The 27,985-nt window shown below is 38.8% G+C and overlaps 1 protein-coding gene across 3 annotated transcripts; it reads left to right on the forward strand.

Annotated features, from left to right (window-relative positions):
• Window positions 1-2,940: 2,940 nt before the first annotated feature.
• Window positions 2,941-27,898, forward strand: LOC121974806 (signal peptidase complex subunit 3B-like). Of its 3 annotated transcripts, XM_042526044.1 has the most exons (7): window positions 2,941-3,159; window positions 3,796-3,843; window positions 10,418-10,480; window positions 25,217-25,303; window positions 26,083-26,955; window positions 27,019-27,360; window positions 27,442-27,672. In XM_042526044.1, the coding sequence occupies exons 1-5, from the start codon at window positions 3,034-3,036 to the stop codon at window positions 26,206-26,208; spliced, it is 450 nt and encodes a 149-aa protein (XP_042381978.1). In that variant the 5' UTR covers window positions 2,941-3,033; the 3' UTR covers window positions 26,209-26,955; window positions 27,019-27,360; window positions 27,442-27,672. The 3 variants fall into 3 exon arrangements, with proteins under 3 accessions (XP_042381978.1, XP_042381977.1, XP_042381975.1); XM_042526041.1 differs by lacking the exons at window positions 2,941-3,159; window positions 3,796-3,843; window positions 10,418-10,480; window positions 25,217-25,303 and adding an exon at window positions 27,695-27,898 and having other exon boundaries at window positions 26,459-26,955; window positions 27,442-27,586; XM_042526043.1 differs by lacking the exons at window positions 2,941-3,159; window positions 3,796-3,843; window positions 10,418-10,480; window positions 27,019-27,360; window positions 27,442-27,672 and adding an exon at window positions 10,508-12,091 and having other exon boundaries at window positions 26,083-26,448.
• The last annotated feature ends 87 nt before the right edge of the window (window positions 27,899-27,985 follow it).

Consider the following 27,985-nt stretch of genomic DNA (forward strand, 5'->3'; position numbering starts at 1 on the left):
TTTCATCTCGTCGGGAAGTTGCAGTTTTTTATGTGACTCTTTCCACTTGCCACAGCTCAAGTCTTCTTGGAACAAATTAGAAATGTGCTTGGCAAACTCTTTCTCGTACCCAAGTCTAATGGAGCTCACTTCTGTTTGTGTGCGGCTGAAAATTTAACTGAGAGGATGGACCAATCACGTCGCTGGTATTTTTAGTGAATGGGTTAAAATTCAGTTTTAAAAAATATACATATGATAAAACTAATCTCTAATGTCCGAGTTAATTTGTGGGTAATTTTGCATGTAATTCTTATTGGTAAATAAATCTTTGCATATAGTTTCTATCCATGAAAATCTTTGTTTTCACTCCTCAATCAAATATATTTACCTAATTGCTCATGATATTTTTAGGTACAAAAAGTCTAAAAATCAGTATAAATTCTCTTAAATTGAGTATATTAACTTAGAATCTAGTATATTTTCTATCAAATTGAGTATGATTCTTTTTTCACCTCAAAATATACTCGATTTTAGTTTAATGTGTTGAATTTAATAAGAATTATACTCATTTTTAGACTATTTGTACCGAAAAATATGAGGGTTAATTTCGATAGAAAATATACTCGATCCTAGTATAGAGTGCTGGATTCTAGTGTAAAGTGTTGAATTTAACAGGAATTATACTTGTTTTTAGACTTTTTATACCTAAAAAATAAGAGAGACAATTTTGATAAAAAATATACTCGATTTTAATATAAAGTGCTGACTTTAAAAAGAATTATACTCGTTTTTGGACTTTTTATATTCAATTTTGGACTTTTTGTACCTAAAAAATCTGAGGGGCAATTTAGGTAATAATATTTGTATGAGGGAGTTGAAACAAGTAATACTTTGCATGCAGGGAGTGGAAACAAAATTTTTTTGACATGGGGATTACATACAAAGTTAACATTGTAATTGAAGATTTTTCTCTAATTTACCGTATCAAAAATTTTGATATACTAAAAATTCTTATATGTACTCAATTTTGATATAAGATTTATTTTATTTTTTGATATTTTGATATATATATTATAAATTTTTTACAAATTGTTTATTTTTTTAATTAAGATCTAAAAATTTGTTGTAAATCGTGCTGGATTTTAAAAATCAACATCACAATACTACTGTGATATTACTTTTTAAAATTCAACATAAAAAAAATTTAGTATTACTATTACTGAAACCAAATAATTTTGATGTATATTTGGACAAATATAATTTTTTTATAGTTTTAATATATCAAAAATATCAAAATACTAAATAATTTTAATATAAAAAGTAGAAAATTTAATAATATTAAAAAAATTTAGTATATCAAAATTTTAATAGAATATATATATATATATATATATATATATATATATATATATTAAATATCAAAATTTTTATACGTTATATAATATAAAATTTTTAATATGATATTCTATACCAGCCACTCTAGATTTTCACACAGATTTATTATTTATTTATCGTATAAATTTGGATGGATTAGACAAGTCGATGGTAAGACACAGAATGGAATAAGAATGAAATAATTATTTTTAGAGAATATAATAAAAATATATATTTGAAGGCCGAATGGAGTTCTCGGAAGTAAAACTACTTCCGAGATCCTTAAATTCGAGTTATACAGATAATCTCTAATGTAGAATAAAAGTTTATACAATAGATTATTCCCTCTTTCTCATATAAAAAAAATCAGTTAGTCTTATTAATTAGTTTTGTGATGATTAATCTAACTTTTTATTGGCCATTGGGTAAATTAAGAAGTGTCCGTGAAGGTGGCTAAAAAATTCAACATCCTTTGATTCTACGTCTCATTTAAAAAAAAAAATTCTAAATCCGAAAGTAAAATTAATAAAATGATAAACTCAGTTAACCCTAGATGATCAACTCGGCCCATGCTCGTCATATAGTTAAGAATTGAACTGTAAATATTTGAATGACAACTTAAATATTCTATCACTATACTAGTTTGAGTAGATGAAAATTTACCATTTAAAATATAGAGATTAAATCTAAAAATTGATGGAGACGTTAGAGACAAACGCTTCACCTATCTCAATTATCTATTTGATAGCATCATAAACATTTTCTCTAACGAGTGAAAGAGGTTTTCATGCTGGTAGGCATATTTGGAGTGCTCATGCACTAGAGTTTAAAAAACCATTGGAATCGTTGAGTTATTGTCTGGAGTCTGGACAGTCGCTTCTAGGGCTGTAAATGAATCAAGTGTTCGTGAATAAATTTAGTGTTCGGCTTGGTATAAGCTTGTTTATGTTCGTTTAATATACATAAAATTAATTAAACAAACAATTTTAAACAGTTCGTTAAGCTAAATAAATAAACTTGAATACATATGTGTTCAACTCGTTAACGTTCGTAAACAACGTTCACGAACTATATTCATTAATAAAACTTCTTTCAATATGCTAAATAAATAATAAAATAAATAAATAAATTTAAGTTATCAAACTCAATAATCAATCAAACAACTAAAAGTTTCAAACAATCAAATAAGTTTAAATTGAGAGTTTGATAACATCTAAACGAACCAAACTCGAACCAAGCTCAAGTCAAATTCGAACTAAGCTCAAGTCAAGCTTAAATTGAAAACTTGATAACATCTAAATGAACCAAGTACAAGTTAAGTTTTAAACAAACTCAAGTTTATAAAAATTAAACCAAGCCAAGTTTGAATACTCATTTCAAAAGTTTGGTTCATTTTAAACTTAACTCGGCTTGACTCGATTACCTTATCAAATAAATTTGAACACCTCAAAATTTAACTCGGTTCAGCTCCGCTTGTTACCGCCCTAGTCGCTCATGAAAACTTTCATGGACCGGACATGACCGGATGACCCGCTTCTGAATTTTTCCTGTCGTCAGTGATAATATCTGACCTAAGCCTAATATCAGTTACAAAATGTCATTTGGGTAAACACCAAAGATTTGCTTAGTAGATCCCGAGCGATACGAGAAACTCCTACGAAACCTAGAGAGATAGAGTCGATGCATTCGTTCGGTTACAGGGCGAACGCGGTGGTGTCGTTCGCCATCATCATCCTCGGGATGATGTGCGCCATGACCTCCCTCTCCGACAATTTCAACTTTCCCTCGCCGACTGCCGACGTCAAGGTGAGAAGTCACGACCTACTCCCTCCCGCTTGACCGGTTTTCAGATCATCGCTCCCTCGTGGTCACCGACATCTCATGTCTCTGTTCCATACTTCCAACTAGTCATCCATTGTGTTCAATTGCATCGCTTAATGGTGAATAATTTGGATCTCTATATGAGCTGTCGACAGATTTCTTGAAGATGAACGGATTATGTTGTAGAGTGTAGACGTTAGATGCTCTTTATTTCATAAAAAAACTGATTCATGTTTGAAATAATTGGCGTCCATCTTATTTCCAGAGCTGTACAGGCATACGAGGTATTCGCACCTGGAATTGCTCTTTTTTCTTTTTTGATAAGTTAATAGCTAGACGTACCTATAAAGTTACACGCATCAATGATGGAATTGTAGTCTTTTGTGATGCTAGCTCTCTTGATAGAGTAAGCTGATAATTGGTTAAAGATGTGATTTTCTTTTTCATATGTGCTTATGAAGTTGTATAGTTTTCTTGTGATTGACTACTGTTTATTCTAGTTAAGCTGATGAGAAACATCATATAAATAGTTCATATGCCTGATGCATTATAAGCTTCTCTTTGCTTCAGTATTTTTCCTTTTGTCACTAAATATTTTGTGCAAACTTTGTTCTTCTGCAGGTTCTTAATATAAATTGGTTCCAAAAGCAACCAAATGGGAATGATGAGGTGCGTTCTGTTATTGTTATTGCACTTGTTACTAAACCAAAATTTCCTTACAAGCAAACTATTGATTTGGAAAAATGATATGCTGAAGGAAAGAATGTCAATGAAATGCTCAAGGATAGACACATAAAATGACGGGACCCACAAAAAGTGAAATGGTGGGCCATGAATTAATGCAACCCTATCTTTATTGAAAATGCTTCAGTTAATTCGCCAAAAGTCTCTACTCCAGTTGTTACATTCTCGTATATATCCTTAATCAGTTCAATATATATTACGCTAGCACCCTTCTTTTCTAGAATTCTTCATATAATTTCTCTTGAACTCTATCATAAACTTTTTCTAAATCAATGAATATCATGTGTAGATCTTGTTTTTGCTTCTGATATTTTTCAATTAGTTATCTAAGAAGATGCATAGCTTATATTTTCGACCTTTCGAGCATGAATCCAAATTGATTTTTGGTCATCGTAGTCTTCTTTCTTAATATTTTTTCTATTTTTTTTCCAAAGTTTCAAAAGTTTCATGGTATGACTCATTAGTTTAATACTTCTTTAGGTTGCACAATTTTATATGTCGACCTTATTCTTATATAAGGGAACTAGAGTACTTATCCTTTATTGATCAGACATTTTTTTTCCTTCTTGGCTATTGTATATATTTTTTTAATTTTTCCTCGTTCTTATAAATATATAATTCCTTATAAGCTGTACTTTTTTTCCTTTATTTTCTTTTGTACTTTCTCATTCCACCATCAAGATTCCTTATTTAGTGGTACATGCCCCTTTGACTCATCAAGTACACTCTTAGTTACTATTTTCAACTTTGATGCTATCTTATCCCATGTCATATTAGAGTCATCATGTATTTCACCTAATATTTGTACTCCTACCTTCTCCTTAAATATATTTTGCTTCCCATCTTTTAACTTCCACCACTTAATTCTAGGAGTCGTATATATTTTCTTTCTATTGATATTATGCTTGAGGCGTATATTCAACACTACTAACCTATCTTGAGTAGTTAAGCTTTTTCTAAGAATGACCTTGCAATCTTTATAAATTTTTATATCCTTCTTCCTAATCATAATAAAGTCAATTTATGATTTATTATTCTCACTTTTGAATGTGACTAAGTGTTTTTTTCTTTTCTTAAAAAATGTATTAGCTAATATAAGGTCATATGTTATCGCAAAATTTAATATAATTTTCTTTTCTTTATTTTCCGTTCCAAACTCATAACCCCATGTACCCTCTCATATTCCTTATTTTTCAGACATGCCCATTTAGATCACCGCTCATTAAAATCATTTCATTTGATGGAATATTTTATAATACTTCATCTAAGTTGTCCTAAAATCTTGATTTAGTAGCTTCATCTAATTCTACTTGCGGTGCATATACGCTAATTATGTTTATAGTTTCTTTTACCACTATTGTTTTAATGGTTATAATTTGATCCCTTTTTCGATCTACTCCTATAATTTCAGCCTTTAACGAACTATCTGTAACAATACTCACTCCATTTCTTGCTTTACTCTTTCCTTTGTACCATAATCTAAAATACGAGTTCTCTATCATCTTTGCCTTCTCGCCTATCAATTTTATCTCTTATACACATAAATACTAATTCTTTTCTTAATTATTGTTTATCAGTGAGGGTTCTTATGTTCCATATTCTAAATTTTGGACTGTTAATTTTTCTATCATATTGTTCTTATCCAATCCATGATGTGAGAACTTTTACTTATTTAACGCTACACCCAAGTTCTCATGGAGATGTAGCGGCCCTTGTCGCAATGTGAACTCTTGCATATTTAACACTACACCCTGTGTTGTTAGAGGCGCGCCCGAGGCGCTAGGCGCACAAGGCGCTGGGAAAAACGCATCTTCCCAAGCGAGGCGAGCGCTGTTCGCCAGGTGCGCGCCTAGGCACGCCTCGTGCGCCTTTGCACCTCAACGAAGCGCGATCGAGGCGCCGCGATAGATCGTGACCAAATCTGGATTTTAAACCAAAAAATAACATTCCAAATCAGCGTTGTTTGGAATTAGGGCACGGGAAACAGCAGCAGAAACGCAACAGAAAACGCGAACGCAGGAAGGAAGACAACGCAAGAAGGGAGGAAGAACCCATTTCCGTCCGTCGCGGCCATCGCTGAGTCGCGCCATCGCTGAGTTGCATCGTCGCCAAGTATGTTTTCCTTCTTTTTTCTATTTTTTCTGTTCTTCACTTCTTCTTCTTCTCTTCTTCTTCTTATTCGTCTGTTATCATCTTCTTCTCTTCGCTTCTTCTCTTCGTTCTCTTTCTTCTTCTTTTCTGTATTTTTTACCTGCTGCAGTTCTGTATTCTTTTCGCTGCTGTCCGGTTCGTGTTCTTCGTCTCGTTTTCCTGTTTCCTGGTTTCGTGTCCACTGTCTAGTCCACTGTCCAGTATTTCAACTTTTTAATGTTGCTGACTTCCTACTGCAGCTGGCGTTCTGCTGTCCACTGTCCAGTATTTCAATTTTTTTACTGTTTTTCTTTTTTTTTTGTCTTTACTGCATTTTGTTTTGCTGTGTTGGTGCTGGCGTGCTGTCCACTGTCCACTGTCCAGTGTTTTAGTTTTTTTACTGTTTTTTTTTTTTGTCTTTACTGCTTTTTGTTTTGCTGTGTTGGTGCTGGCGTGCTGCTGTCCACTGTCCAGTGTTTTAATTTTTTTACTGTTTTTTAATTTTTTTTTGTCTTTACTGCTTTTTGTTTTGCTTTGAAATGAATATTTTTATTTTTTTACTGGTTTTTGATTTTTCAAGTTGTAGGTACAATGCCTGAATTGGTCTAAGTTTTACTTTTAAATTGCTGGTACAGATTGTACAATGCTTTTTTCTTGTTGGTACCTTATTGATTTTATTTTTATTTTTAATTTTTCAGACTATTTTCTTATTCAATTATCATGGAAGGTAGGAGTGATACTCCAACATATATGTCAAAAGATCCGGGATGGAATTATTTTCAAAGAGTTAATCCGGATAATAAAAATGATTTAATTTATAACTTTTGTCAAAAAGTTACAAAAGGGGGTATTTATCGTGCAAAACAACATCTTGTTGGGGGGTTTCGAAACACTACGACTTGCAAAAAAAGTCCGCCTCATGTACGTGAAGAAATTAAAAATTTCATGGAGAAAAAGACGGAGAAAAGTAATCTTTCTAAACTTGCGACAATGGACTTTGAGGATGTAGACCCTCTTGGTGATGATATTGATATGGATGATATTGGAGCTAAAGTTGTGCCGCCGCCTATAAGTACAAGTACAAGTTCTAGATCAGTGAATATGCAATAAAGGCCCAGACAAATAGGTCCAATGGATACGTATTTTGCTCCTAATGTACAAAAAAAAATGTTGAAAGTAGAAAGGGAAAAGAAAGACAAACTACGATAAATGAGGCATACAAGAAAGAACTGAGGGAAAAAGCTTGTATGACCATAACTGAGTGGATGTATGATGCGGCAATTCCTTTTAATGTCGTTAACTATTCAAGCTTCAAAAGAATGTTGGACTTGGTTGGCCAATATGGTATAGGTCTAAAAGGACCTAGTTATCATGAGGTGCGGGTTCCTTTTCTAAAAAAGGCTGTTGATAGTGTGACAAATAATTACATTAAGTCATGTGAAACAGAATGGGCCAAGTATGGTTGTAGTTTGATGGCAGATGGGTGGACAGACAAAAGGCAGAGAACATTGATTAATTTTTTAGTGAATTCTCCTAAAGGTTCAGTTTTCATCGAATCGGTTGATGCTTCTGATTATGCAAAGACTGGAGAGAAAATATTTCAGTTGCTTGATCAATTTGTGGAGCGTGTAGGAGAAGTAAATGTTGTTCAAGTTGTTACGGATAGTGCAAGTAACAATGTGCTTGCTGGTAAGAATCTATTTAATTCTTTCTTATCAATATGATTTTTCTTATATATGTTATACTTATCTACTTTTCTAACTTCTTTTGTAGGAAAATTATTAGAAGCAAAAAGGCCACATTTGTATTGGACTCCTTGTGCTGCTCACTGTGTCGACTTGATCTTAGAAGATATTGGGAAATTGCTTGATTTTAAAGCAACATTAAAGAAGACAATGAGTGTGAATGCTTACATTTATGTTCGTCCCGGCATGGTAAATATGTTGAGGCAATTCACAAGACAAAAAGAGCTTTGTCGGGCGGGTGTCACAAGATTTGCTACTGCTTTTCTCACTCTTGAAAGGATGCACCTACAGAAGCAAAATTTAAGAAAAATGTTCATTTCAAAGGATTGGACAGATAGTAAATGGGCAAAAGAAGCGGCGGGGAAGAAGGTAGCTAAAATCATCATGACACTTAGATTTTGGAGCAGTATTGTGCATATTTTAAAGATATATGGCCCTTTAGTCCGTGTTCTGAGACTGGTTGATGGCGAAAGAAAACCTGCAATGGGCTATATTTATGAGGCTATGGATAGGGCAAAAGAAACAATTATGAAGGCCTTTAAGGAGAAAGAAGAGAAATATAAAGAAGTGTTTGAGATCATTGATGCGAGATGGGAATGTCAACTTCATCGGCCTCTGCATGCTGTAGGACATTATTTGAATCCAGAATTTTTTTATTCATACACAGATTCAAATATCTGTGGAGAAGTGGTGAATGATTTGTTTGAAACTATGGAGAGATTGGTTTCAAGCGCTGCCGAGCAAGATAAAATCACTACCCAGCTCTCTATATATTGAAAGGCAGAAGGGCTATTTGGGAGGAATGTGACAATTAGACATAGAAGAGCATTATCTTCAGCAGAATGGTGGGAATGTTATGGAGCAAATACCCCAGAATTGCAAAAGTTTGCTATTAAAGTGCTTAGCCTCACTTGTAGTGCTTCTGGTTGTGAGCGCAATTGGAGTGTATTTGAGCGTATGTAATAAATATAAATGTTTAATACTATTAGTATGTTACATTTATAAGTAGAAAATATTCTTTGCTATTTTATTATACTTATTATGATTTTTAATATTTTGTACATTCACAGCAAAAAAAAGGAATAGGCTAGCTCAGCAACGCTTAAATGATTTGGTATTTGTGAAATATAATCGTGCCTTGAAACTTCGGTATGATGCACGTGATAAGATTAACCCCATCTCTTTGGCAGATATTGATGATAGTAATGAATGACTGATGGGTAAAATGGATGGAGAAAGCGATAATGAAGAAGATGAGTTAGTTTTTGAAGGTGATGACTTAACATGGGATGTCGTTGCTAGGGCTAGTGGAGTTGAAGAGCCTGAATATTGTACTAGAGGAAAAAATATTGCTTCCATGACCTCCAGTTCACATGCTAGGCCTAAACAAGTTGAGAAGGGAAATACATCTTCCTCTATGAGACACTCATCTCTAAGACTTAGAGATGAAGAAGAAGAAGAAGAAATTGAATTTGAAGAAGATGAAGATAAAGAAGAAGAAGAATACAATGAGGATGATCTTGAGCTTGATGATTAATTTGACTTATTACGCTTGTTTTGATGAACTTTGTTAGTTTAAATTAGAAAGTTGAAACTTGAAAGTTTGAAACTTTTATTAATTTTATTATGGTGTTGCTTTGCTTTTCATATTTGATATTGATGTGTGTGGAATATTAATAATTATCATATTTGATATATTATATGAGTGTGTCAATATTTTAGTAGTCATCAACCTCATGTTCAAGAGGCGCGCGCCTCGCGTCTCGGGCTCTAGTAGCCCCTTTGCGCCTCGGTGCGCCTCGCACCTGTAATAACACTGACTACACCCGAGTTTTGGAGATGTAGCGGTCCTTGTCGAGATGTTACAGTCGGATCCTACAATGCGTTCTTTCCGGGGAACAACCTAGCATTAACATAATAATTTAATGAATCCATTCATTGAACATTTGCCTAGTTTTAATGCTGGCTAGTAACTTAACGTAACCATCCTCCTTTATCCGGGCTTGGGATCGGCATGGGCGGAGTTAAACATGTGTAATAATTAACTATTTTTCATTACCATCCATTGAGAAGAAATGAATAGTATCATCTTAATTATTAGCACTCTGTTTATCAGTCCTACCATTTGAAAGTAGGGAAATACTCTCGTATTTGTTATTTATGAGGTGTGAATGTCATTTCCTTCCAATTTGGGTGGAAATAAAATAGAGGAAATGGATGGAATTAGGTTCCTTCTCTATTTCCTTCAAGTAAATAGGTGAAAATGGATGGTTGTATTTCATTCCATTTCTTCCTTATTTCTGTCCAGTTAAACATAAATAGTATCTCCTATTAGCAGTATTGGAAAAAAAAAAAAAAAAGGAAAACAGAAATCCTCCTGCTTCAAATTTGCTATGTTGTCCAAAAGAAAAACTCTGCATATTAGGATGAAAATCCCATTAAACTAAACTTGACTATATAATGTAAACTTTGTTGATTCCTTGCACAGTATACTATTCAATCGTGTTTTCTGGTGACTGCTAACACAGAATGGACATGTTCATTATATTAAACACAATAATTATGGATGTAAGAATTTTGCAACTTGCTGTTTATCTAACTTTATGTACTGGTATATTTTTTAGGTCAGCTTAACAATGAACATATCAGCAGATCTTTCGTCTCTTTTCACCTGGAATACTAAACAGGTATTCTACACACTTCCAAATCAGAAAGTTGTTAAGTATTTTGTTTGATATGATATTAATAATTAGACACTGTTTATCTACTGCTCTATATGTTGTAAGTGTATGATTCAAGAATTTTCTTCTTGCTAATTTACATGTAATGATGCCAAACAAATTTTTGGCTCTTCTGAAACTGATTATAAGTAGCTCAAGAATTATTTTATGATTATTTAGTTAGAAATGACTGTTATTTAGGTCAGCTCGGAAGTTTTTACCTTCAATTTAAGTCATTGCCTTTTGTAATTGTTGAAGCAGAGTGGTACGTATGCCATTCTAAAATGACTAACTATTTGGGTTTGGGTACTCCCTTAGTTTAAGCACAGCCAGGATGCCTACAATAGGTCATGTTGAATAGTGAGCTCGTGCCCCACCCTCTACAATAATGGGTTTGGAACATCCTCTTCAAAAACTCACATCCTATCATGTTCAAAGGTCTAAGCATACCTAGGATAGAGCACATGCAAGAGTCCGCACTTAGCCACTGATGCGGATATGTGGAGGGGCCCAAAGGGGATTAAGGGAAGGAAGAGGGCTATTCTGGTCATTGGGCACAAGGTAGGGCTTGAGGAGCACTGTTCATAAGAGGGGAGGAGGGGGTTCGTGGGGGAGAGGGAGGCCGATTCAGGCTTTTGCAAGGGGGAGTCTTCTCCCTCTCATACCCTTCACTGGTGCCGGACGGAGCTGCCGGTCTGGCCCTCCTCCTCTACCCTACCTCCTTAGCGCTCCAGCGCCTTCACGAGGAAAAAGGGGGCATCGCGCTTGGTTTTTCCGCCGTCACCGAGTAGAGAGACGGGGAGCTACTGCCTTCACCCAGTTCGCCACCGACTCCGATCACGACACTATTCCTCCTCCGCGTCTCCGGCGTCGGCCACCCTTGGCCGGCCAGGCGGTTTCCTCTCCTCTCGCCCTTCTCCTCATCCTCGATCCGGGACACAGGCGGCTGAGGCAGGTCGTCGCCGTGAGGAAGGTTCGCCGCCTCCTCCTCCCTCACTGGATGTGCTGCATAGCCGTCTCCTCCCCCCTTTCTCTGGCGCTGACGCCGTCGAGGGGCATCATCATCACCTCCCGCAGTGGTCACAACCGCCTCCAACAGCAACCGTCTCCGGCAACCAGCGCAGTCATCTCGGGCGACCATTGCCACAGTCGCCTTTGGCGGCCAGCGCCTCCAGCGTCCAGCGCCATCGCCTCTGGTAGCCATGCCGTAGCCGCCGTCACCTCCAGGCAGCCGTCGTCACCCTCCAAGCAATCTCCGTCCGAGGACTCAGGTATCGTACTATGCCTATATTCCGGCCTGCGAGCCGAAAGTGTGTTCGGCCTTTGTGCCGTTGTTGTATCTCGGCCTGCGAGCCGATGGAGTGTTCGGCTTTTGTGCCGCTGTTGCATTCCAGCCTGCAAGCCAAGGCTGTAGTCAGACCGCGTATCGTCATACAGATCCATATCGCGTCCGGCTTGGAGCCACAAGAGCCAGTTACTCATTTGGTGGACGTCTATCTACTCCTCGCGACTGCGAAGACTCGATCAGCGCCGCAACCAGCTCATCCATCCATCCGAGGGCGCCCCCCCGGGGCTAGGGTACGTTCTCGTACTCGCTACTTATTTTATTGTTCTATTTTATGCGGCTACTTATATATTCGTGGGACCCGCCTCGAGCATCGGGGTACGAGAGACCGGGGCAACCCGGTTGTTGACTGCAGGCATCGTTGACCGGAGGACTTCCGACAACTTGGTCAACGCAGAGGACAGCTCACCACTGGGTCATGGGGATGCGGTCAACCTTCCAGACACATCACACTGGCAGGTCCATCTTTCTAGATTCCCGACAGGATCAAATTGGTGCCGTCTGTGGGAACGCATCTGATCTGGAACGTGAAGATAAACGATGTCGGAAAATTCTACCATCCCCGTGACCCCGGTTAGTTTTTGCGTTGACAAATGATGGAGCTATCTTAATTTTACCAGAGGATATTGGACAATACTCTGAAGTTATTTCCCGATGGGAATCAATCACCAATAATCTGGTAAATCAGAAAACCTGGCTGAATAATTCTCAAAAGGTACAATTCATTGAAAACATTTTAGGAGAAAATGAAAAAAAAATGTGGATACAATGGCGCATGGCTTATGCTGCCAAATATGAAGCGCTCATCCAGATGGCTGGAGAGACGCAGAACATTTTATCAGCAATAAGCAGAGCAGCACAGCACACAATTCTGCTTCACAGCACACAATTTTTACAAAGGATCTTTTGAGTCTGGGCGCTAAGGCACTTGAACTCAAAGATTACAAATGTAACTTAAAGAAACTTTCTTCTCACAGTTACTAGTAGAACTCCGAATTATCCCGAACTGCTATCATCCCAATAAATTGGCAATTGTTGATTATCCTCATCTTGTAATACAGAATTAGGAGATAATACAGGATAATCATTTTCTAAATCTTCTAGACCCAAATAATAAGATTCAAATTCCTCTTGATCTTCATCAGGTAAGGGAAGATCAGTAGGATTCAGTTTAGGGTCTTCTTCCCATGGCGTATCTTCCCAAATACTTGGAAAGACTGCTTCGTTATCATGATCTTCTTCATCACCCCATGAGGGTCGTGTTGCTGGTACAAAAAGTTGTACTGGTGGGGCTGCATAATTAACATAATAGTTATACCTACCACTGGGTTCTCCTAGGGTATCCCATCTGTCATTAGTGTCAGGATATCCATATTCTTCACAAAAAAGGGGTAAAGCATATTCCTCTGTTACTATACCGACAAATTCTTCTTCACCTTCATCTCTTATTTCTTCAATATCTATATTGCTTAGCCTTCGTGGTTGAACATGCTTTACTGCTTGGTATCCCTGAAAGGATAAAGAAATTGATCCATCCAATAAAGTCGTAGTTCTAACCTCTTGTGGATTACGAATTTGTGGAGTAGATGGTGGCTGCAGAGTCCACCTTAACCCTTGTGATTCTGTTATAGTCCTCGGGGATGCTTGATTTGTCTTCTTAATTCATCAATAAGAGTTACCGCCTGTTCTTCGATTAGTTTTGGTTGCTTGTCGATTTCGACAACCAATATCTTCAGAAGTAAGAGGTTTATGATGAACTACCTCTTTTTGTAGCTGTAGAATAGCCTGCTGTAATCGCCTTTGCTCCTTGAAAGATTCTTGTAATGCCTGTGTTACTTCCAAATGATTTTGTTTTAGGTTTTCAAGCAAAGTCCTATATTCAGTTATAGAGACTTTTGAATGCAGTAACAAACGATCGTAGATCACACTAATATTATTGGAAATTCCTTCTAAAGAAGTCTTTGTTTCAAGATTAAGGTATTCTAGGTTCACAGTTCATGAGTTTAAGTACCAGTCTTTAATTGATTGTTCAAACCTTCCTGACATAACTTATTACAAAATAAATTATCCCTAGTTCCTTACCCTTCAAGCTTACCATGAATCCTAGGTTCAGATCTTAGTGGCCTCCTGCCTTTTGGTGATCTTACTAAAGTCATTCATGGCTCCATATAGAGTACTTATGCTAGGGTAATTTATTCAGTAATAAATTTAATGTCATTCTTGGCAGAAATTTAAAAAAAACTGATACATACCTTACGAAAGCTACTTACCTAAAATACCTTTTCGAAATTTAGAACATAATCTTCATGATTTCAAACCAAGCTCTGATACCATAATCACAGCACACAATTTTTACAAAGGATCTTTTGAGTCTAGGCGCTAAGGCACTTGAACTCAAAGATTACAAAGGAAACTTAAAGAAACTTTCTTCTCACACTTACTAGTAGAACTCCGAATTATTTTCATGTGTCCTGCTAGTTTCTAAGAGGGGGTTTTTATAGGCCAAGTAAAGTAAAATATGATAAGAGCGAATCTTATCTTTCTTCTCTTTACACGCCTGTCATCCCCAATTATTAACCATTGTCGGCTCAAAACCAGTGGCCGCACCTTGGTTTTACAATACTGCTTACAATACTGCTTATGAAAAGAAACGACTCCCCGAGGCTCAGTCTCTTTTCGTACAAGAATCTAAAAAGTTGTTGCTTTGGCGATTAACGCTAAAATAGTCTTGCCAAGAATATCTTTAATCGTGGCAGAGGCATTTTTTGTTTCCTCCACTGAGTCATCAACTTGCTTTAATAATTTGATTTGATGCTGCAAAAGTGATACCTTATCTGTTATGTGGTGTACCAATCTTGATAATGCATCCGCCAGCTCATTATTCTTCCCTTCTATGTGCTCAAATTTTATTTCAACTCCAGTACCAGTAATGTAATCAATGAATGATATCCACCTGACTCGGGATGGCTTGTTGTCCACCGTTTTGTTGAAGAATTTAATAATGGCATGACAGTCTGTTCGTAAGGTAATTTCTCAGATAATAGATCTTCATAGCATTCAGTCCCTCCATGTAGGCGTATATCTCTGCATCAATGGTTGATTTAATCACTGGCAATTTACCGCTTGCATAAGCACAGATCTTTTCAGTCTTTCTTGAATCAAACTTTGACTGTTTCCATTTACAAACTCCACCCCACCCTTCCATGCTACCATCGGTTTCAATAATAATATATTCATTCTCAGGTGGTAACTCCAGGTCAGGTAGAGTCTACACTAATTGCTTGACCTCCTTTCTGAAGACTTGAATCTTCTGTCCCCATGAGGGGATGTCTTTGAGTAAAGAGGCCCCAATAGCTTGCTTAGATTAGGGATATGAGATCTTGCATAATTTAGAATGTCCAGAAAAGACCTTAACCCTTTTAGTGTTGTAAGGGTTTCTTCGTCAAAATTAATAATCTTCTTGATGATGTGCTGTTGAAGTTTAATCCTTCGGTTACCAATAGTTACTCCCAAAAACTCAATTTCTTGTTGAGCTATTTTCATTTTGGTTGGAGAGAGGACTAAACCTTCTTTCTGACAGATATCCATCATTTTGTTGAGATGCTTAGAATGTTGCTTTTCAGTAGTAGAAAAGATTAGTATGTCATCAATGTAAATTACTAGAAATTCTTCGCACCCATTGAAGCACATATCCATTTTTCGCTGAAACACCGCTGGAGCATTTTTCAGCCCAAAGGGCATTACTAACCATTCAAATAATCCCTATGGTACCCAGAAGGCTGTCCATGGTACCGACTCAGGATTCATCATGACCTGGTGAAAGCCTGACTTCAGGTCAAATTTTGAAAAGATTTTCCCATTTCCTATCTTCTTGAGAATCAAATTAATACCAGGTAAAGAGTACTGATCTTTATGAGTATTATCGTTAAGAGTCTTGTAATTAAAAACAAGTCTCTCTTTACCCTTCTTCTCTTGGCCAGTAATAGGATCCATGGTAGTTCCTGATTGAACAATAAATGCCATAGTTCTATGTCGACCTGTACTTAGCCTAATTACTTTTAACTTCAATAATGAATCAATATGAATTCCAAAAGAAGCTTCCATTGCCAGGGTAATATGTTTCAGGGGTTTATCCTGTATTGTGAGGTCAGGATTAATAATATCTAACGTACAAATTACCTTATTTTTTGCCCAATGCTGTACAGGATTATCTCTAATAAATCCGGCTTCCTTTAACCTTTGTAGTGTTGGCGCAAATTGTGTTTTGAAATCAATCCCTATAAGAGCTTGTTGTTTGGGAATTAATAATTCTTCAGAAAGATTTAAGTATTCATCCTCATTCATTTCTAGCTCCGGAATTGCTTTGGCTGAAATATAAATCTCAGGGGAAGTATTTATTGTAGTAATTTCTTTATAGAAAGTTACCTCCGTCCCTTCAATTCTTAGGCCTCCTGCTATTGATTTGATAAAATTGCAGCCAATTGGCATCTGAATTCCATCTTTGAGATTCATCTCAAGTTGATAGGTGAAGGGTATTCGGAATTTGTGCACCCCAATCATCATAGACCCATTCTTTAGCTTTTTTGTTGACTCCTGCTGGGAATTAATTCCTGAGAAGATTACCTTATAATTAATTTCTTCAAATGCACCTTTAGGTAAAGCGTCCTTGCATATGCAACAAGTAGTAGTTCCAGTGTCCAATATGGCTTGGACTTTAGTATCAGTTACGCCCGGGATTTGTAACATCACATCCATATTGTATAACCGGTTTATAAGAAATTTCTTTGCCGCCGAAAAAGCAAACTCTTGACTTGTTGATGCTTCTGTGACTGCTGTAGTCGAGCCAAATGAACCAGTAGCTCTAGCTGTTTCTCCCAAATTTTCTACTTCTATCAGGGGAGGATTCATAATTTTTTCAAATATTAATTGTGCCATGCAGCTGCCATTTTCAAGAGAAAGAGTTATGGTAGAAAAATTACAAATTAACAGCTGTACCTCTCCACGAAAATCAGAATCAATGACGCCAGCATTGATTAAGAAATTTAATCTATAAGATGCTCCAGAGCGTGGGGCAACTCGAGCATAATAGCCTTCAGAGAATTCCAGACTGATACCAGTTTTGGCAAGGATTTGCTGATGTGGCATAACATGTATTTCTTCATCAATAAAAATATCATATCCCGCTGCTCCTGTTGTTCTTCGTACTGGCATTTTGGCTGTTGAAGTCAGCTTCTTTATTTTAATAAAGGGCTCATGGACATCCTTCTGAGGGATATCCATAACCCTTTTATCTAGGATACTCCGTAGATATTGAGTATAATCAAGTAAATCTTGTATCATGCAGTCCTCCTTTTCATAATGTGGAATCACGTCCTTTTTTAGAGTTAAAGTCTTGTTCAGATAGAATGGTCCGCAGGCGGGGCAGACTGTCATCCTACATAATAAGCAATGAATACGCATATTGTCAGTTGTAATTAACTTACATAGCATACAACATACGTATTTGCTTTTTGTGATGACTTGATTTTCTTCCCATTGATGAGGACAGTTCTTCATTGTTTCTCCAACAAAGACTTGACTTCTCCAGCCATAATTTTCAGGACCTAGCATAAAAGTTGTTTCTTGGATCCAGGGTGTATCATCTAGTGCTAGATTAACATAATTTGGTCCAGCTTCTCGTTCCGAAAAAGAGCATATAGCTTCAGAGTCTGCATCATTAAGATCTACAGATAATATATCATAGTCGGAAGGAAGATCCAATTGGTCTAATATTGCTGCTTTGATAATATTACCATTCTATTTTTTACAATCTCTAGCAAAATGACCTGGTTCCCCGCATATGAAACACTTACATTTCTTTTATTGATCAGCTTTTTTCTTTTTGAATACTCTTACGTGCGAATCATGTGGCTTTCCCTTGTAGGTCTTTGCCTTCCTCAATCCGTACTTCTTTTGTTTGTTGTAATACCCTGGTATGAGTATTTTACTGCAAAAGGCCAGATCTTTGACACTTTTCTGTATGACTGCCTTCTTACAAATCTCAGCTAAGTACTGATAAGTAAAATGTATTCGTGGAATAACCCCTACCAGATTAACAGGGTATTTAGCCTTGAATGCTGCTTCAATTTCATTTTCAATAATTGGAGGCATTTTTCTGAATAATTTATCAGATAATTCTGGACTGATAAACATACGGCCAGACTTTGCAACTACCATCTTATAGTCATTGAGATAGCTAAAAATATCTTTCATGCTATTGCAGGTTAATCGTTCAATATCAATATAAGCTTGATCTTGCTCCACAATGGAGCCTTGATATAGATCTTCCAGCAAAAAGGATCTCCTTATTGCTGATAAAATGTTCTGCGTCTCTCCAGCCATCTGGATGAGAGGTTCATATTCGGCAGCATAAGCCGAATATGAGAGCTTCATATTCGGCAGCTCTCATCCAGATGGCTGGAGAGATCAGCAATAAGGAGATCCTTTTTGCTGGAAGATCCATATCAAGGCTCCACTGTGGAGCAAGATCAAGCTCATATTGATATTGGATCACATGTGAGATGATGTTTTGGCTCTCAACTATCTAAGATGATTGCATTACGATCTGGGGCTTCGGTTTATCGGTCATCGGGTATCGATAATTATTCGAATGCCTCGAGTGTGAGGAGGCAACGTCAGGCTCTGTCTGGTGGGGTTCCGATGATGGCACGCAGATTGCTATCGACACTAGGACAGTCATCTGAAAGTCAGTGTCCAGGCCGCTGGTGGTCCATGTGCCACGCCAGGTTACACAACAAGAAGGCAGTGTTGGGACCAGGGACGGAGAAACCCGGCCGCGTGGGTCCAAAATCGAGAGTGTGAGAATGAGGTGATGTTTGTATGGGAACGCCAATGGAAGAGATGGCAGTTGGCAACAGATGCGGCTTGGATTCTTCGGACTTGTGATCTCGTGTCGGAGACTGAGACGGGCAGTATCTGGAATGGGCTGTTGCCGGATCAAACGAATGGCTGCTGGTCTCGGGTGTGTGTGGAGGTCAGTTGGAAGGGTCAGTGAGAGAACTGTGAGACAGTGGGAAAATCAATCATGCAGACAAATGTGTTGTGTGTTAAGTTAAATAGCCAGCGACGATTTATATCGTGGTATGACGATCGCCCGCCAGGCTGAACATAACTTGAACAACTTTCAAAGAGCTTTCTGATATCAATTGGTGATGCATTCTTATCTCTGGTCCCTCTGTCTGGATAGGGTTGTGGATCCTCGGAGAATCATGATCGAAGCTTTGAAATGCAGAGCTGACGACCAGAATGAGCTGAAAATGCGGCGGGCAGGGGTGAGAGAGAGTACCATATGGTTAAGGTGATGGCCATGTCAATACGTGGCGGGCATCGGGTAATCGGCCAGGGGCGTGTGTGTGCTGTATTGTCTGTTTGGTGGCTGCTGGGTTTGATCGTGCTAGTGGCGTCGTGATCGATCTGTCAGTCCGTCTGGGTAATTGGTTTTCCTTGTAACTCTTTCTTGCCATTTCTGCGGTGTCTTGAAGAAGTCACTGGTGAAAATTTGATTTGGAATGGCTGGGACCACTGAACACGTTGGGTTTCGTTATTTCGAACAGCGGCGCGTCGGCTGAGGTCGGAATTGACTTCCTCTTAGACGCTTATCTGATTACGTGATGCAGATCGGTTATCAAGTTCTTTCTACTGATGTCATAAGGATCTTACAAGGGTAGCGGAAGGAGAGTGGTATGTAGGAATTCGAGGGAATCGAAGGAGGGTAAAGTGGATCTATGATGGCACCATACCCTTACTTACCTATCTGAGCGGAGATGGTCTCTCAGATTCGGATTCAGATTCAGGATATTGCTGATTGCTGAATAGCAATGGAGGCTAAGGGGGAAGGGAATAGTGACTCTGTCATTGAAATTACAGGACTCACTCTCTGACATATTTCGTTCGATTCCGGCTGTTTCGCTGATGCGGGCTGTGTGAACAGAATCTTCACGGTGTTTTCCCAAACAACAAGTGCGTGATTCAAGCCTTTGTCAAGGTTGAGAAGATAGCGGCGAGCGGTGGGCTAATCTGATCTGGCGTTGAACGTTAGGTAATTGTCGTTAGATATCACCTACGACCTGCGAATAGATACAGGCTATTACCCCGCACGGAGGCTATTACCCGCTTTCTCTTGGGTCGAGTTAAGTGATTTGGAGAAATAAGTGCATAGGAGCTTGGCATGGGCTGGCATGATCGATCGGCTCGGTGGATCTATTGGAAGAATGGAAGACAATTGTTTTTAGAGAGACTACAGGACAGCGATCGGAAGAGGATCGTTAAAGATGGTTGCTCTTTATTAATTGTGGTTGGTGGGCGGTCAGGCACGTCGGCAGGGCACGCGGAGCCATCATGGACATTCCACCGCCACATCGATAACGTGGTGCCTTTGGGTCGGGCGGGCCAATGCCCGCTTCGGATGGTTCAGAATGTGGTATTTAAGTGTTCGTTCGTGCTCGGACTAGTAATTTACATTGAATGTTGACATCTCTTCGGCTGGCTCATGGCATTCAATAAGCATCTTTCGGGAAGGATGGTCTCTGTGAGGAAATTGAGTTTTGGTAGATGACAATGTGTAATGAAGGATCAGATACCCGCGGTCAACAGTGAAGGCATGAAGATGCTCCCGTTTAATCTTTGCTGGACGTTAAATTGCAAGATCTCAAGATGCCATATCTCATCCTGGCGTCTGGAACCTCCCTGATGGGAAGAAGTGGGAGAGGTTCAAGTCTTCGGAAAAGGAGATGCGATTAGTGTATCGACCGAGTTACGGAGTTACCAGATTACGAAATGAATTTTGGTGATATTATTGTGGGGCCGATGGTGCATGGAGGGTGAGGTGGAGCTGTAAATGGGCGATCGGTGATTGAAAGACGAAAAGATCTGAGAGCGGTAAGATGGTCTGATCGGCGTGATGCGAAGTACCACATGGAGGGACCCGAATGAATGCTATGAAGGCTATCATTATCCTTATTGCTGAACGATCGCGTTATGTTAAACAAAGACAAGCGGTGGACAACATCCGGTCAGATGGATATCACATTTTGATTGAAATAATGAGCCGGGAAGGTAATTGAGCGTGGGTGACACACACATGCAACATGTGGTAATCGGTACTGCTCGACATCGTCGGTGTTATTAAGCAAGGTTCGATTCAGGAGGACACAAGATGCGCGATAGACAACGAACATCCGCTAACAGTATATCTTATCTTGCGAAGGCGTGTTCGCCGCCAACGATATGCCGTTTCTTTCATAAGGTATTAGACCAGGCGACCGACTGGTGTGGGTGGGTCGGGCATGGTTAATGGTGGGAATGTGGGGAGTGGCGCGTGTAGAAGATGAAATGGCTAGCTCGAAGGTTCTTGTCTAAACCCTGTCTTAGGCTTTATAACTCTTAGAAACCCCTCTTAGAAACTAGGACACTGCAACACCAGAAATGCACGAGGTTCTAGTGTGAGAAGTGTGAAAAGAGTTCGCCTGTGTATGCTTTGAGAAGTGTGTTCGCTGTGTGGGTGTGTCTCAGCAATCGAATGTTCGGTTTAATTTCTGTGATATCAGGCTTTTGTGGGGCCTATCATCATGGTCAGCATTCTTTCGTCAGTTTTAAGTCGGTTCCGCGCTCGTGGTGTCGTTTTTAATTTCTGAGATATAAATTGTGCGGATAGGTGCAGATTGGAGGCCATGAATGGCTGGTAGATCAAGGCAAAGCAGAGACCGCTCTGAATGAATTCATGTAAGAAACAGAAGGAGAAGGATAATTGATTTTGTTTAAGAATGTACATATGAGTTTGTGTGGTGTGTCAATTGAAGCGGTATAAACAATCAATTAGACAATTGTTGATACTAACGTATTAAACTAGTACTTTGCCAATGTTGAGCAAAAGACTTCTTTGAGGAATAACCATATAGTCGACATATTGCTTCAAAATCTCTAATGGGAACTTGACGGCAAAACCATCATGGAAGTTAACATTGGGCAACATCGGGATATTTCGAAGTGAGCTTATTATGATAGCGAACTGCGGTGAGGAGTAGGTTCATCATATACTCTGCTAGATATTGTCGAGTTGTGAAGAGCCAAACAGATCAAAGCTCTCTTATTGAGGATTAAGAAGACAAACTCAGCATCCCGAGATTCGCAGTCACAAGGGTGGGTGGGCATCCACAAATGTGTAATCCACAAGTTGAATCCTGGAATCGGGCACCGTAGAACAGATGGCTCAATTTCTTTATCCTCTAGATAGCTCACAGCAAAGCATGTTCAACCAATAAGGCTAAGCAATATGGATATTGAAGAAATAAGAGATGAAGGTGAAGAAGAATTTGTCGCATAGTAACAAGAGGAACATGCTTTACCCCTTTTGTGAAGAATATGGATATCCGACACTAATGGCGAGATGGGATACCCTAGGAGAACAGTGGTGGTATAACTATTATGTTAATTATGCAGCCCCACCAGTACAACTTTTGGCCTGGCTTATTACACCCTCGTAGGGTGATGATCAAGATCGATAGCGAAGCAGTCTTTCCAATTGGAGATCCATGGGAAGAAGACCCTAAACTGAATCCTACTGATCTTCCCTTACCTGATGAAGATCAAGAGGAATTTGAATCTTATTATTTGGGTCTAGAAGATTTAGAAAATGATTATCCTGTATTATCTCCTAATTCTGTATTACAGGCCGAGGATAATCAACAATTGCCAATTTATTGGGATGATAGCAGTTCGGAATCAGAAGAATATTGGCAACAAGTGGTGGAGCAGGAAGAGCAAGTCGAAGATATTCATAACACTTCAAAGGAAATGAATAATTTATCTATACAAGATGATCAAGGAACAATCTCAACTGAAGGAGAGGAACTAAACTGTTGGCTACCATACGCCGAGTAAAATAAAGAAAATTCCCACACAGAGGAAGCAACACATATGGGGGAGGATACATTAGCCGAACAAATGGAGCGCCTGGATTACCCTATTCTAAGAAGCATGGTACAACAAGCTACAACAGAAAAACCACTATCCAGTACTAGTGCTATATCCAGGTACAACCCTCCACAAGAACCCCTTTTGGGCCAATTTAATTATCCTCCTGCATAGGTCAATGCCAATACAGATATTAGAGGAGTATCCCCTATTATTCAAGGAAGATTCAGGCCACAAGGTTATAATCACCAACCATGGACGCTACCATCAGCTCAAACAAATGATGGAGCTATCTTAATTTTACCAGAGGATACTGGACAATACTCTGAAGTTATTTCCCGATGGGAATCAATCACCAATAACCTGGTAAATCAGAAAACCTGGCTGGATAATTCTCAAAAGGTACAATTCATTGAAAACCTTTTAGGAGAAGATGAAAAAAAAATATGGATACATTGGCGCATGACTTATGCTGCCGAATATGAAGAAAGAAGAGAATTGAATAGGATGATGATAGAAAGAAGAGTAAAGGTAATAGTAGAGAGAGAGATGAAGAGAATGATGAAGATAGAATTGATAATAGAAAATATAATATGAGATAAAGAATAAGAGAAATATATGAAATAAATAAATGAATGATTGAGAGAGGTGAATAAATAAATAATATAAGAGAATATAGTGAAGAAGAAAGAGAAGAAAATAAAAAAGAAGAAGAATTTAAAAAATAAAGAAAGAGAAATGAGAAGATGAAATAAAAATAAGAAAACATATAGGAGATTAGATAAATGAAGAAGATAAGAGTGAAATATAAATATGATGTAAAGAGAAAATATGTAAAAAGATAAAAAATAAGGAAGAAATATAAAATAAAAGGTAATAGGGAGAATAAAGGTAAATGTAAAGTATGAGATGAAGTAAATAGAGAATGAGTGATGGTGTGGAGGGCCACACCGGCAGCTCCGTCCGGCACTGGTGAACGGTATGAGAGGGAGAAGACTCCCCCTTGGTTGGCGGCGGCAAAAGCCTGAATCAACCTCCCTCTCCCCCACGAACCCCCGCCTCCCCTCTTATGAACAGTGCTCCTCAAGCCCTAACTTGTACCCAATGACCAGAACACCCCTCTTCCTTCCCTTAATCCCCTTTGGGCCCTCCACATATCCGCATCACAAGCCTCCTCTTCAAGTCTAGTCAAAGGAGGCGTAAGTCCGACTGACTAGATAGTCTATTGCAAAGGCTTGATTCGCTCCTGCTATCAAAGCCAAATCACTGAATTCCTCGTATAATGACACGCGAGCGACCACTATCGCAATGGTGTTGCACTAAAGATGGTAGCGCTACCGAGCGGATGGCGAAGCAACGAATGAGGCAAGTGCTGCCAGAATAGCGCGCGCTTGACCGAGTGGCGCAAAAAACGTGTCGCTCGAGCGGCGAAAAATAATGCCAAGCGGATATCAAGAAATTGGTTAAATGCCAAACAAGACCGAGTGATATCGGGTAGACTCTCGGGCGATGCTGAGCAAAGCGATCGGGCGCTATCGAGCAAACAACCAAGTGATATTGACCAAGCGACTACGAAGTTGTTGAGCAAACTACGAGAAATAATACCACGTCGGCAAACGGACTGATGCCGAGCAAGCGGCAAAACATCAAGCGAGCGACAAATAAAATGATAGTAGCCCGAGCGACACGCGATATGCTGAGTGGACCGAGCGAACGAGCAGGCGATGCCGCACGGGCGACTGAGAAAATGTCGACCAATAGATCGTAAAATGCTGACCGAACCATCTAGCAAATGTCGAGCGTTCGACTAAGTAGTTCAAGTGTCTGGCCGAACGGACGGTTACCCTACCTCCTTAGCGCTCCAGCGCCTTCACGAGGAAAAAGGGGGCATCGCGCTTGGTTTTTCCGCCGCCACCGAGTAGAGAGACGGGGAGCTACTGCCTCCACCTAGTTCGCCGACGACTCCGATCACGACACTGTTCCTCCAACGCGTCTCCGGCGCCGACCACCCTTGGTCGGCCAGGCGGTTTCCTCTCCTCTCGTCCTTCTCCTCATCCTCGATCCGGGACACAGGCGACTTTATAAGGTACAACCTGGAAAGGTAATCAAATAGTGACAATGACTTTATAAAATAGTTTGAAGTTTGAGTACATCATGGCACCCCAAACATTTGATCATTAGCACGATTCCTGTGATCGAACCCCATATGCACCTCCACAACTCTCTCAACTTCTCTAATACTATTACAACTTATACAAGAATCTGTATGAGGAAGTGTTGGATTTTTCATTTGTGCTGTCATTTACTCTTTAGTTTTACAAATTCCTAAAGAGGATCAATAATTCTACTAACTTATTATTGTGCCTGCTTTGGTTTGGATATGGCAGGTTTCACTTTGGGATGGAATCATACAATCTAAAGAGCATGCTAAATTTTGGAGTCACACCACAAATAAGTATCATTTTACTGACCAGGCAAGATATTTTATGTCCTGTCTTTGAAAATGATAAAATGTATATTTTATGTGCATCAGAAATAATATTCTCCTCCTCTCATATCATGCATTGTGAATGGTAAATTCATAAATCTTCATTAGTTTTGGCTCTCTGCTTTTGGCTACATTGTTTTGAGCCATTATTCCAGATGCTATTCTAATAATGCATGGATAGATTCATAATTGCTATGAAACAAGTGACGATCTGTTAAGTATATTTCTTTCCTCATATCTGTACAAAATCTGGAGTACTCAGTAGGTTGCCATTACAAACTGATTGAAAAATCAGACTTGCTTTAAGCTCATCATCCTTTAGTCTTATCCAGCCTCATTTCATTCTTTCTTCATTCTTTTGATAATGGACATCTATCCGAAGTATCATGATTGTTCACATATTTTTCCCCTAGGACATGGTTGGGTTGGCTACTACGGGGTAGATATTGCTACAATGGGCAAGTGGTCAAATTTTGGCAAAGCTGAGAAAAATACCCTCCTCCGCAGTGGCCAACTACAGCTTCCTGATTTACCTTCTCACGGATGATTCCAACTTTTGCTACAATGATTGTTCACATATTTTATCAATTTTGTCACTGCATGAATTAATATGGTTTCTCTATCTGAATGTCTGATCCTGAAAGAAACCTTGTTATCGTTTCTTTCCAACCTCTGGTTCATATTGATTGGTGTCCACTGCTAGCTATATACAAAGATGGGAAGCTGTTCGATTGACTGATCTCTTACATTTCAAACTGCATGCAGGGAAACAACCTTAGAGGAAAGGATTACAACTTAACGCTTCATTGGCATATTATGCCCAAGACTGGCAAGATGTTTGCTGACAAAATAGTCATGACTGGATATAGCCTTTCTGAGAATTACAAATAGGTATCTCTCTCATATGTTTGAGAAATAGATGCCATGTTGTACGATGCTAGCAGCAAGTTTTTGCAAATGAATAGGAATTTACGGGTTCTCTCTCCTTATCATCTTATGGTGGCTTTTGCATGAAGAGCAACAATAGATTTTAGTTTTAAGCTATTTCCTTCTTAGTCCACTCTTGAAAGAATCCTTAACAATCGTCATCTATGCTGCTTTCCTGCTTTATGATATATATTCTTTGCATTAATTGTAGAGTGAAGGTAGAGGCACTGGATGGCAGGGCCAATTGAGGTTGATTATGATTAATTTTGTTTGTTTATTTTATCAATCTCAAAATAAAAATATTTTTTTTTTTTTTGTTTTAAAAAGGATTATTGAGCCCGAGCTTGATAAATCTTTTAAAAATATATCTGTCCTTTCTATCAATGTATATATTCATTCAAAATCAAGATCAATAGAAACCTCCAAAGGCAGACTAGCAGTGCCCATTCCTCTGACACGGCCAAAAGCCCCCCTAAATTTCAATGAAGTGGAACGTGAACCCAACACAAGTAGTAAAGAGTGTATGGCGGTCGCTGCTATGCTACCCATTTACAGCAGCAGACATACACGCATTTGGAGACCCTCCCTCCAGGCTCACAATTTCATGGGCACTTCTGCACCTCCATTAATCAATTCCCTTTTCATATAATATCAACAGAAATTATGAGAGGCTCGACGTAACTCACCATTTCATGATCGCACTGCTCCGAGGTGAGTTATACGTGCTGTGCATGTCCTACCACATGTTTCATGAATTTAAGCAGTTCCTTGCAGTCTCTTTGAAGGCGTAGGATACTTACTACACAGACATGGAGAGTACAAGAGAAAGCAAGAGCAAGGGTAAGGATGCATGGGTGATGATGAGCAGAGGGTTGTTCCTTAGTGAAGGCTTCATGTCATGGCCCCCCAAGAGGTCATACTCTTGTTGCTTCTGCAAGAGAGTTTTCATGTCAGCGCAGGCTCTTGGGGGCCATATGAACGTCCACAGGAGGGACAAAGCTAGGCTGAGGGAGGAATCTCCAAATTATTATTTGTGCCTCAACCCTAACCCTGATCTTGGCTGCTCCCCTGTTCCCAACCTCAACATGCCACCACCACCTAGCATGGCAGGATACTGTGAGTTCACCACAATTATGTTCTACTTTCTTGTTAATTCATTTGAAAGATAAAAAATAGTTAATGCTTGTTAATTATTAGGTGAAAATTTGAAGAGTGCTGTGGAAATAGTAGGGTTCATTGATGTTGATGGGGAGGGAGGCACAAAACTACTTAACTTGGACTTGGAGATCGGACCCTTTGGTGGTCATGGAGATCATGAACTCGATTTAGAACTTCGACTTGGGTAATTTTGATTGATTTTGTGATATTTTATTGTGTGTCGGACATAAGCTATTCTATTATGCATAATTTAGAACTACTTCCCATTAATTGTCTCTTCTTGGCGATGAAGTGTTGGGGTCGATGATTATGATGATGTGTATGACAATGACAATGGTGGTGGTTTAAAGAAGGATGAAAAGGAGAGGGATGGGATGGATAGGGAAAAGTGAAGTGGCTCAACTCTCCTTTCTCGTTAGGCATTCATTCACAATGCTAAAAGTCAGGATAGATGAAATCAATAATGGATCATGATAGTGCTACAATGCCAACATAAGCAACTATTTGATAAACTATGGTGTCATGTAATAAATTTAATGATTATGCTAAATTGAGAATAGTCAATTAATAGTCAACTAAATTA

The sequence above is a fragment of the Zingiber officinale genome, chromosome 4B (genome assembly GCF_018446385.1).
Source record: "Zingiber officinale cultivar Zhangliang chromosome 4B, Zo_v1.1, whole genome shotgun sequence".
NCBI classification, from domain to species: domain Eukaryota; kingdom Viridiplantae; phylum Streptophyta; class Magnoliopsida; order Zingiberales; family Zingiberaceae; genus Zingiber; species Zingiber officinale.

Excerpts from the sequence above, each read along its gene's own strand:
- LOC121974806 (XM_042526041.1), top strand. The coding sequence starts at position 27,054 with ATGGAGAGTACAAGAGAAAGCAAGAGCAAGGGTAAGGATGCATGGGTG. Across the intron at positions 27,361-27,441 it reads ACCTAGCATGGCAGGATACT|GTGAAAATTTGAAGAGTGCT; the intron begins GTGAGTTCACCA and ends GTTAATTATTAG. Across the intron at positions 27,587-27,694 it reads GATTTAGAACTTCGACTTGG|TGTTGGGGTCGATGATTATG; the intron begins GTAATTTTGATT and ends TTGGCGATGAAG.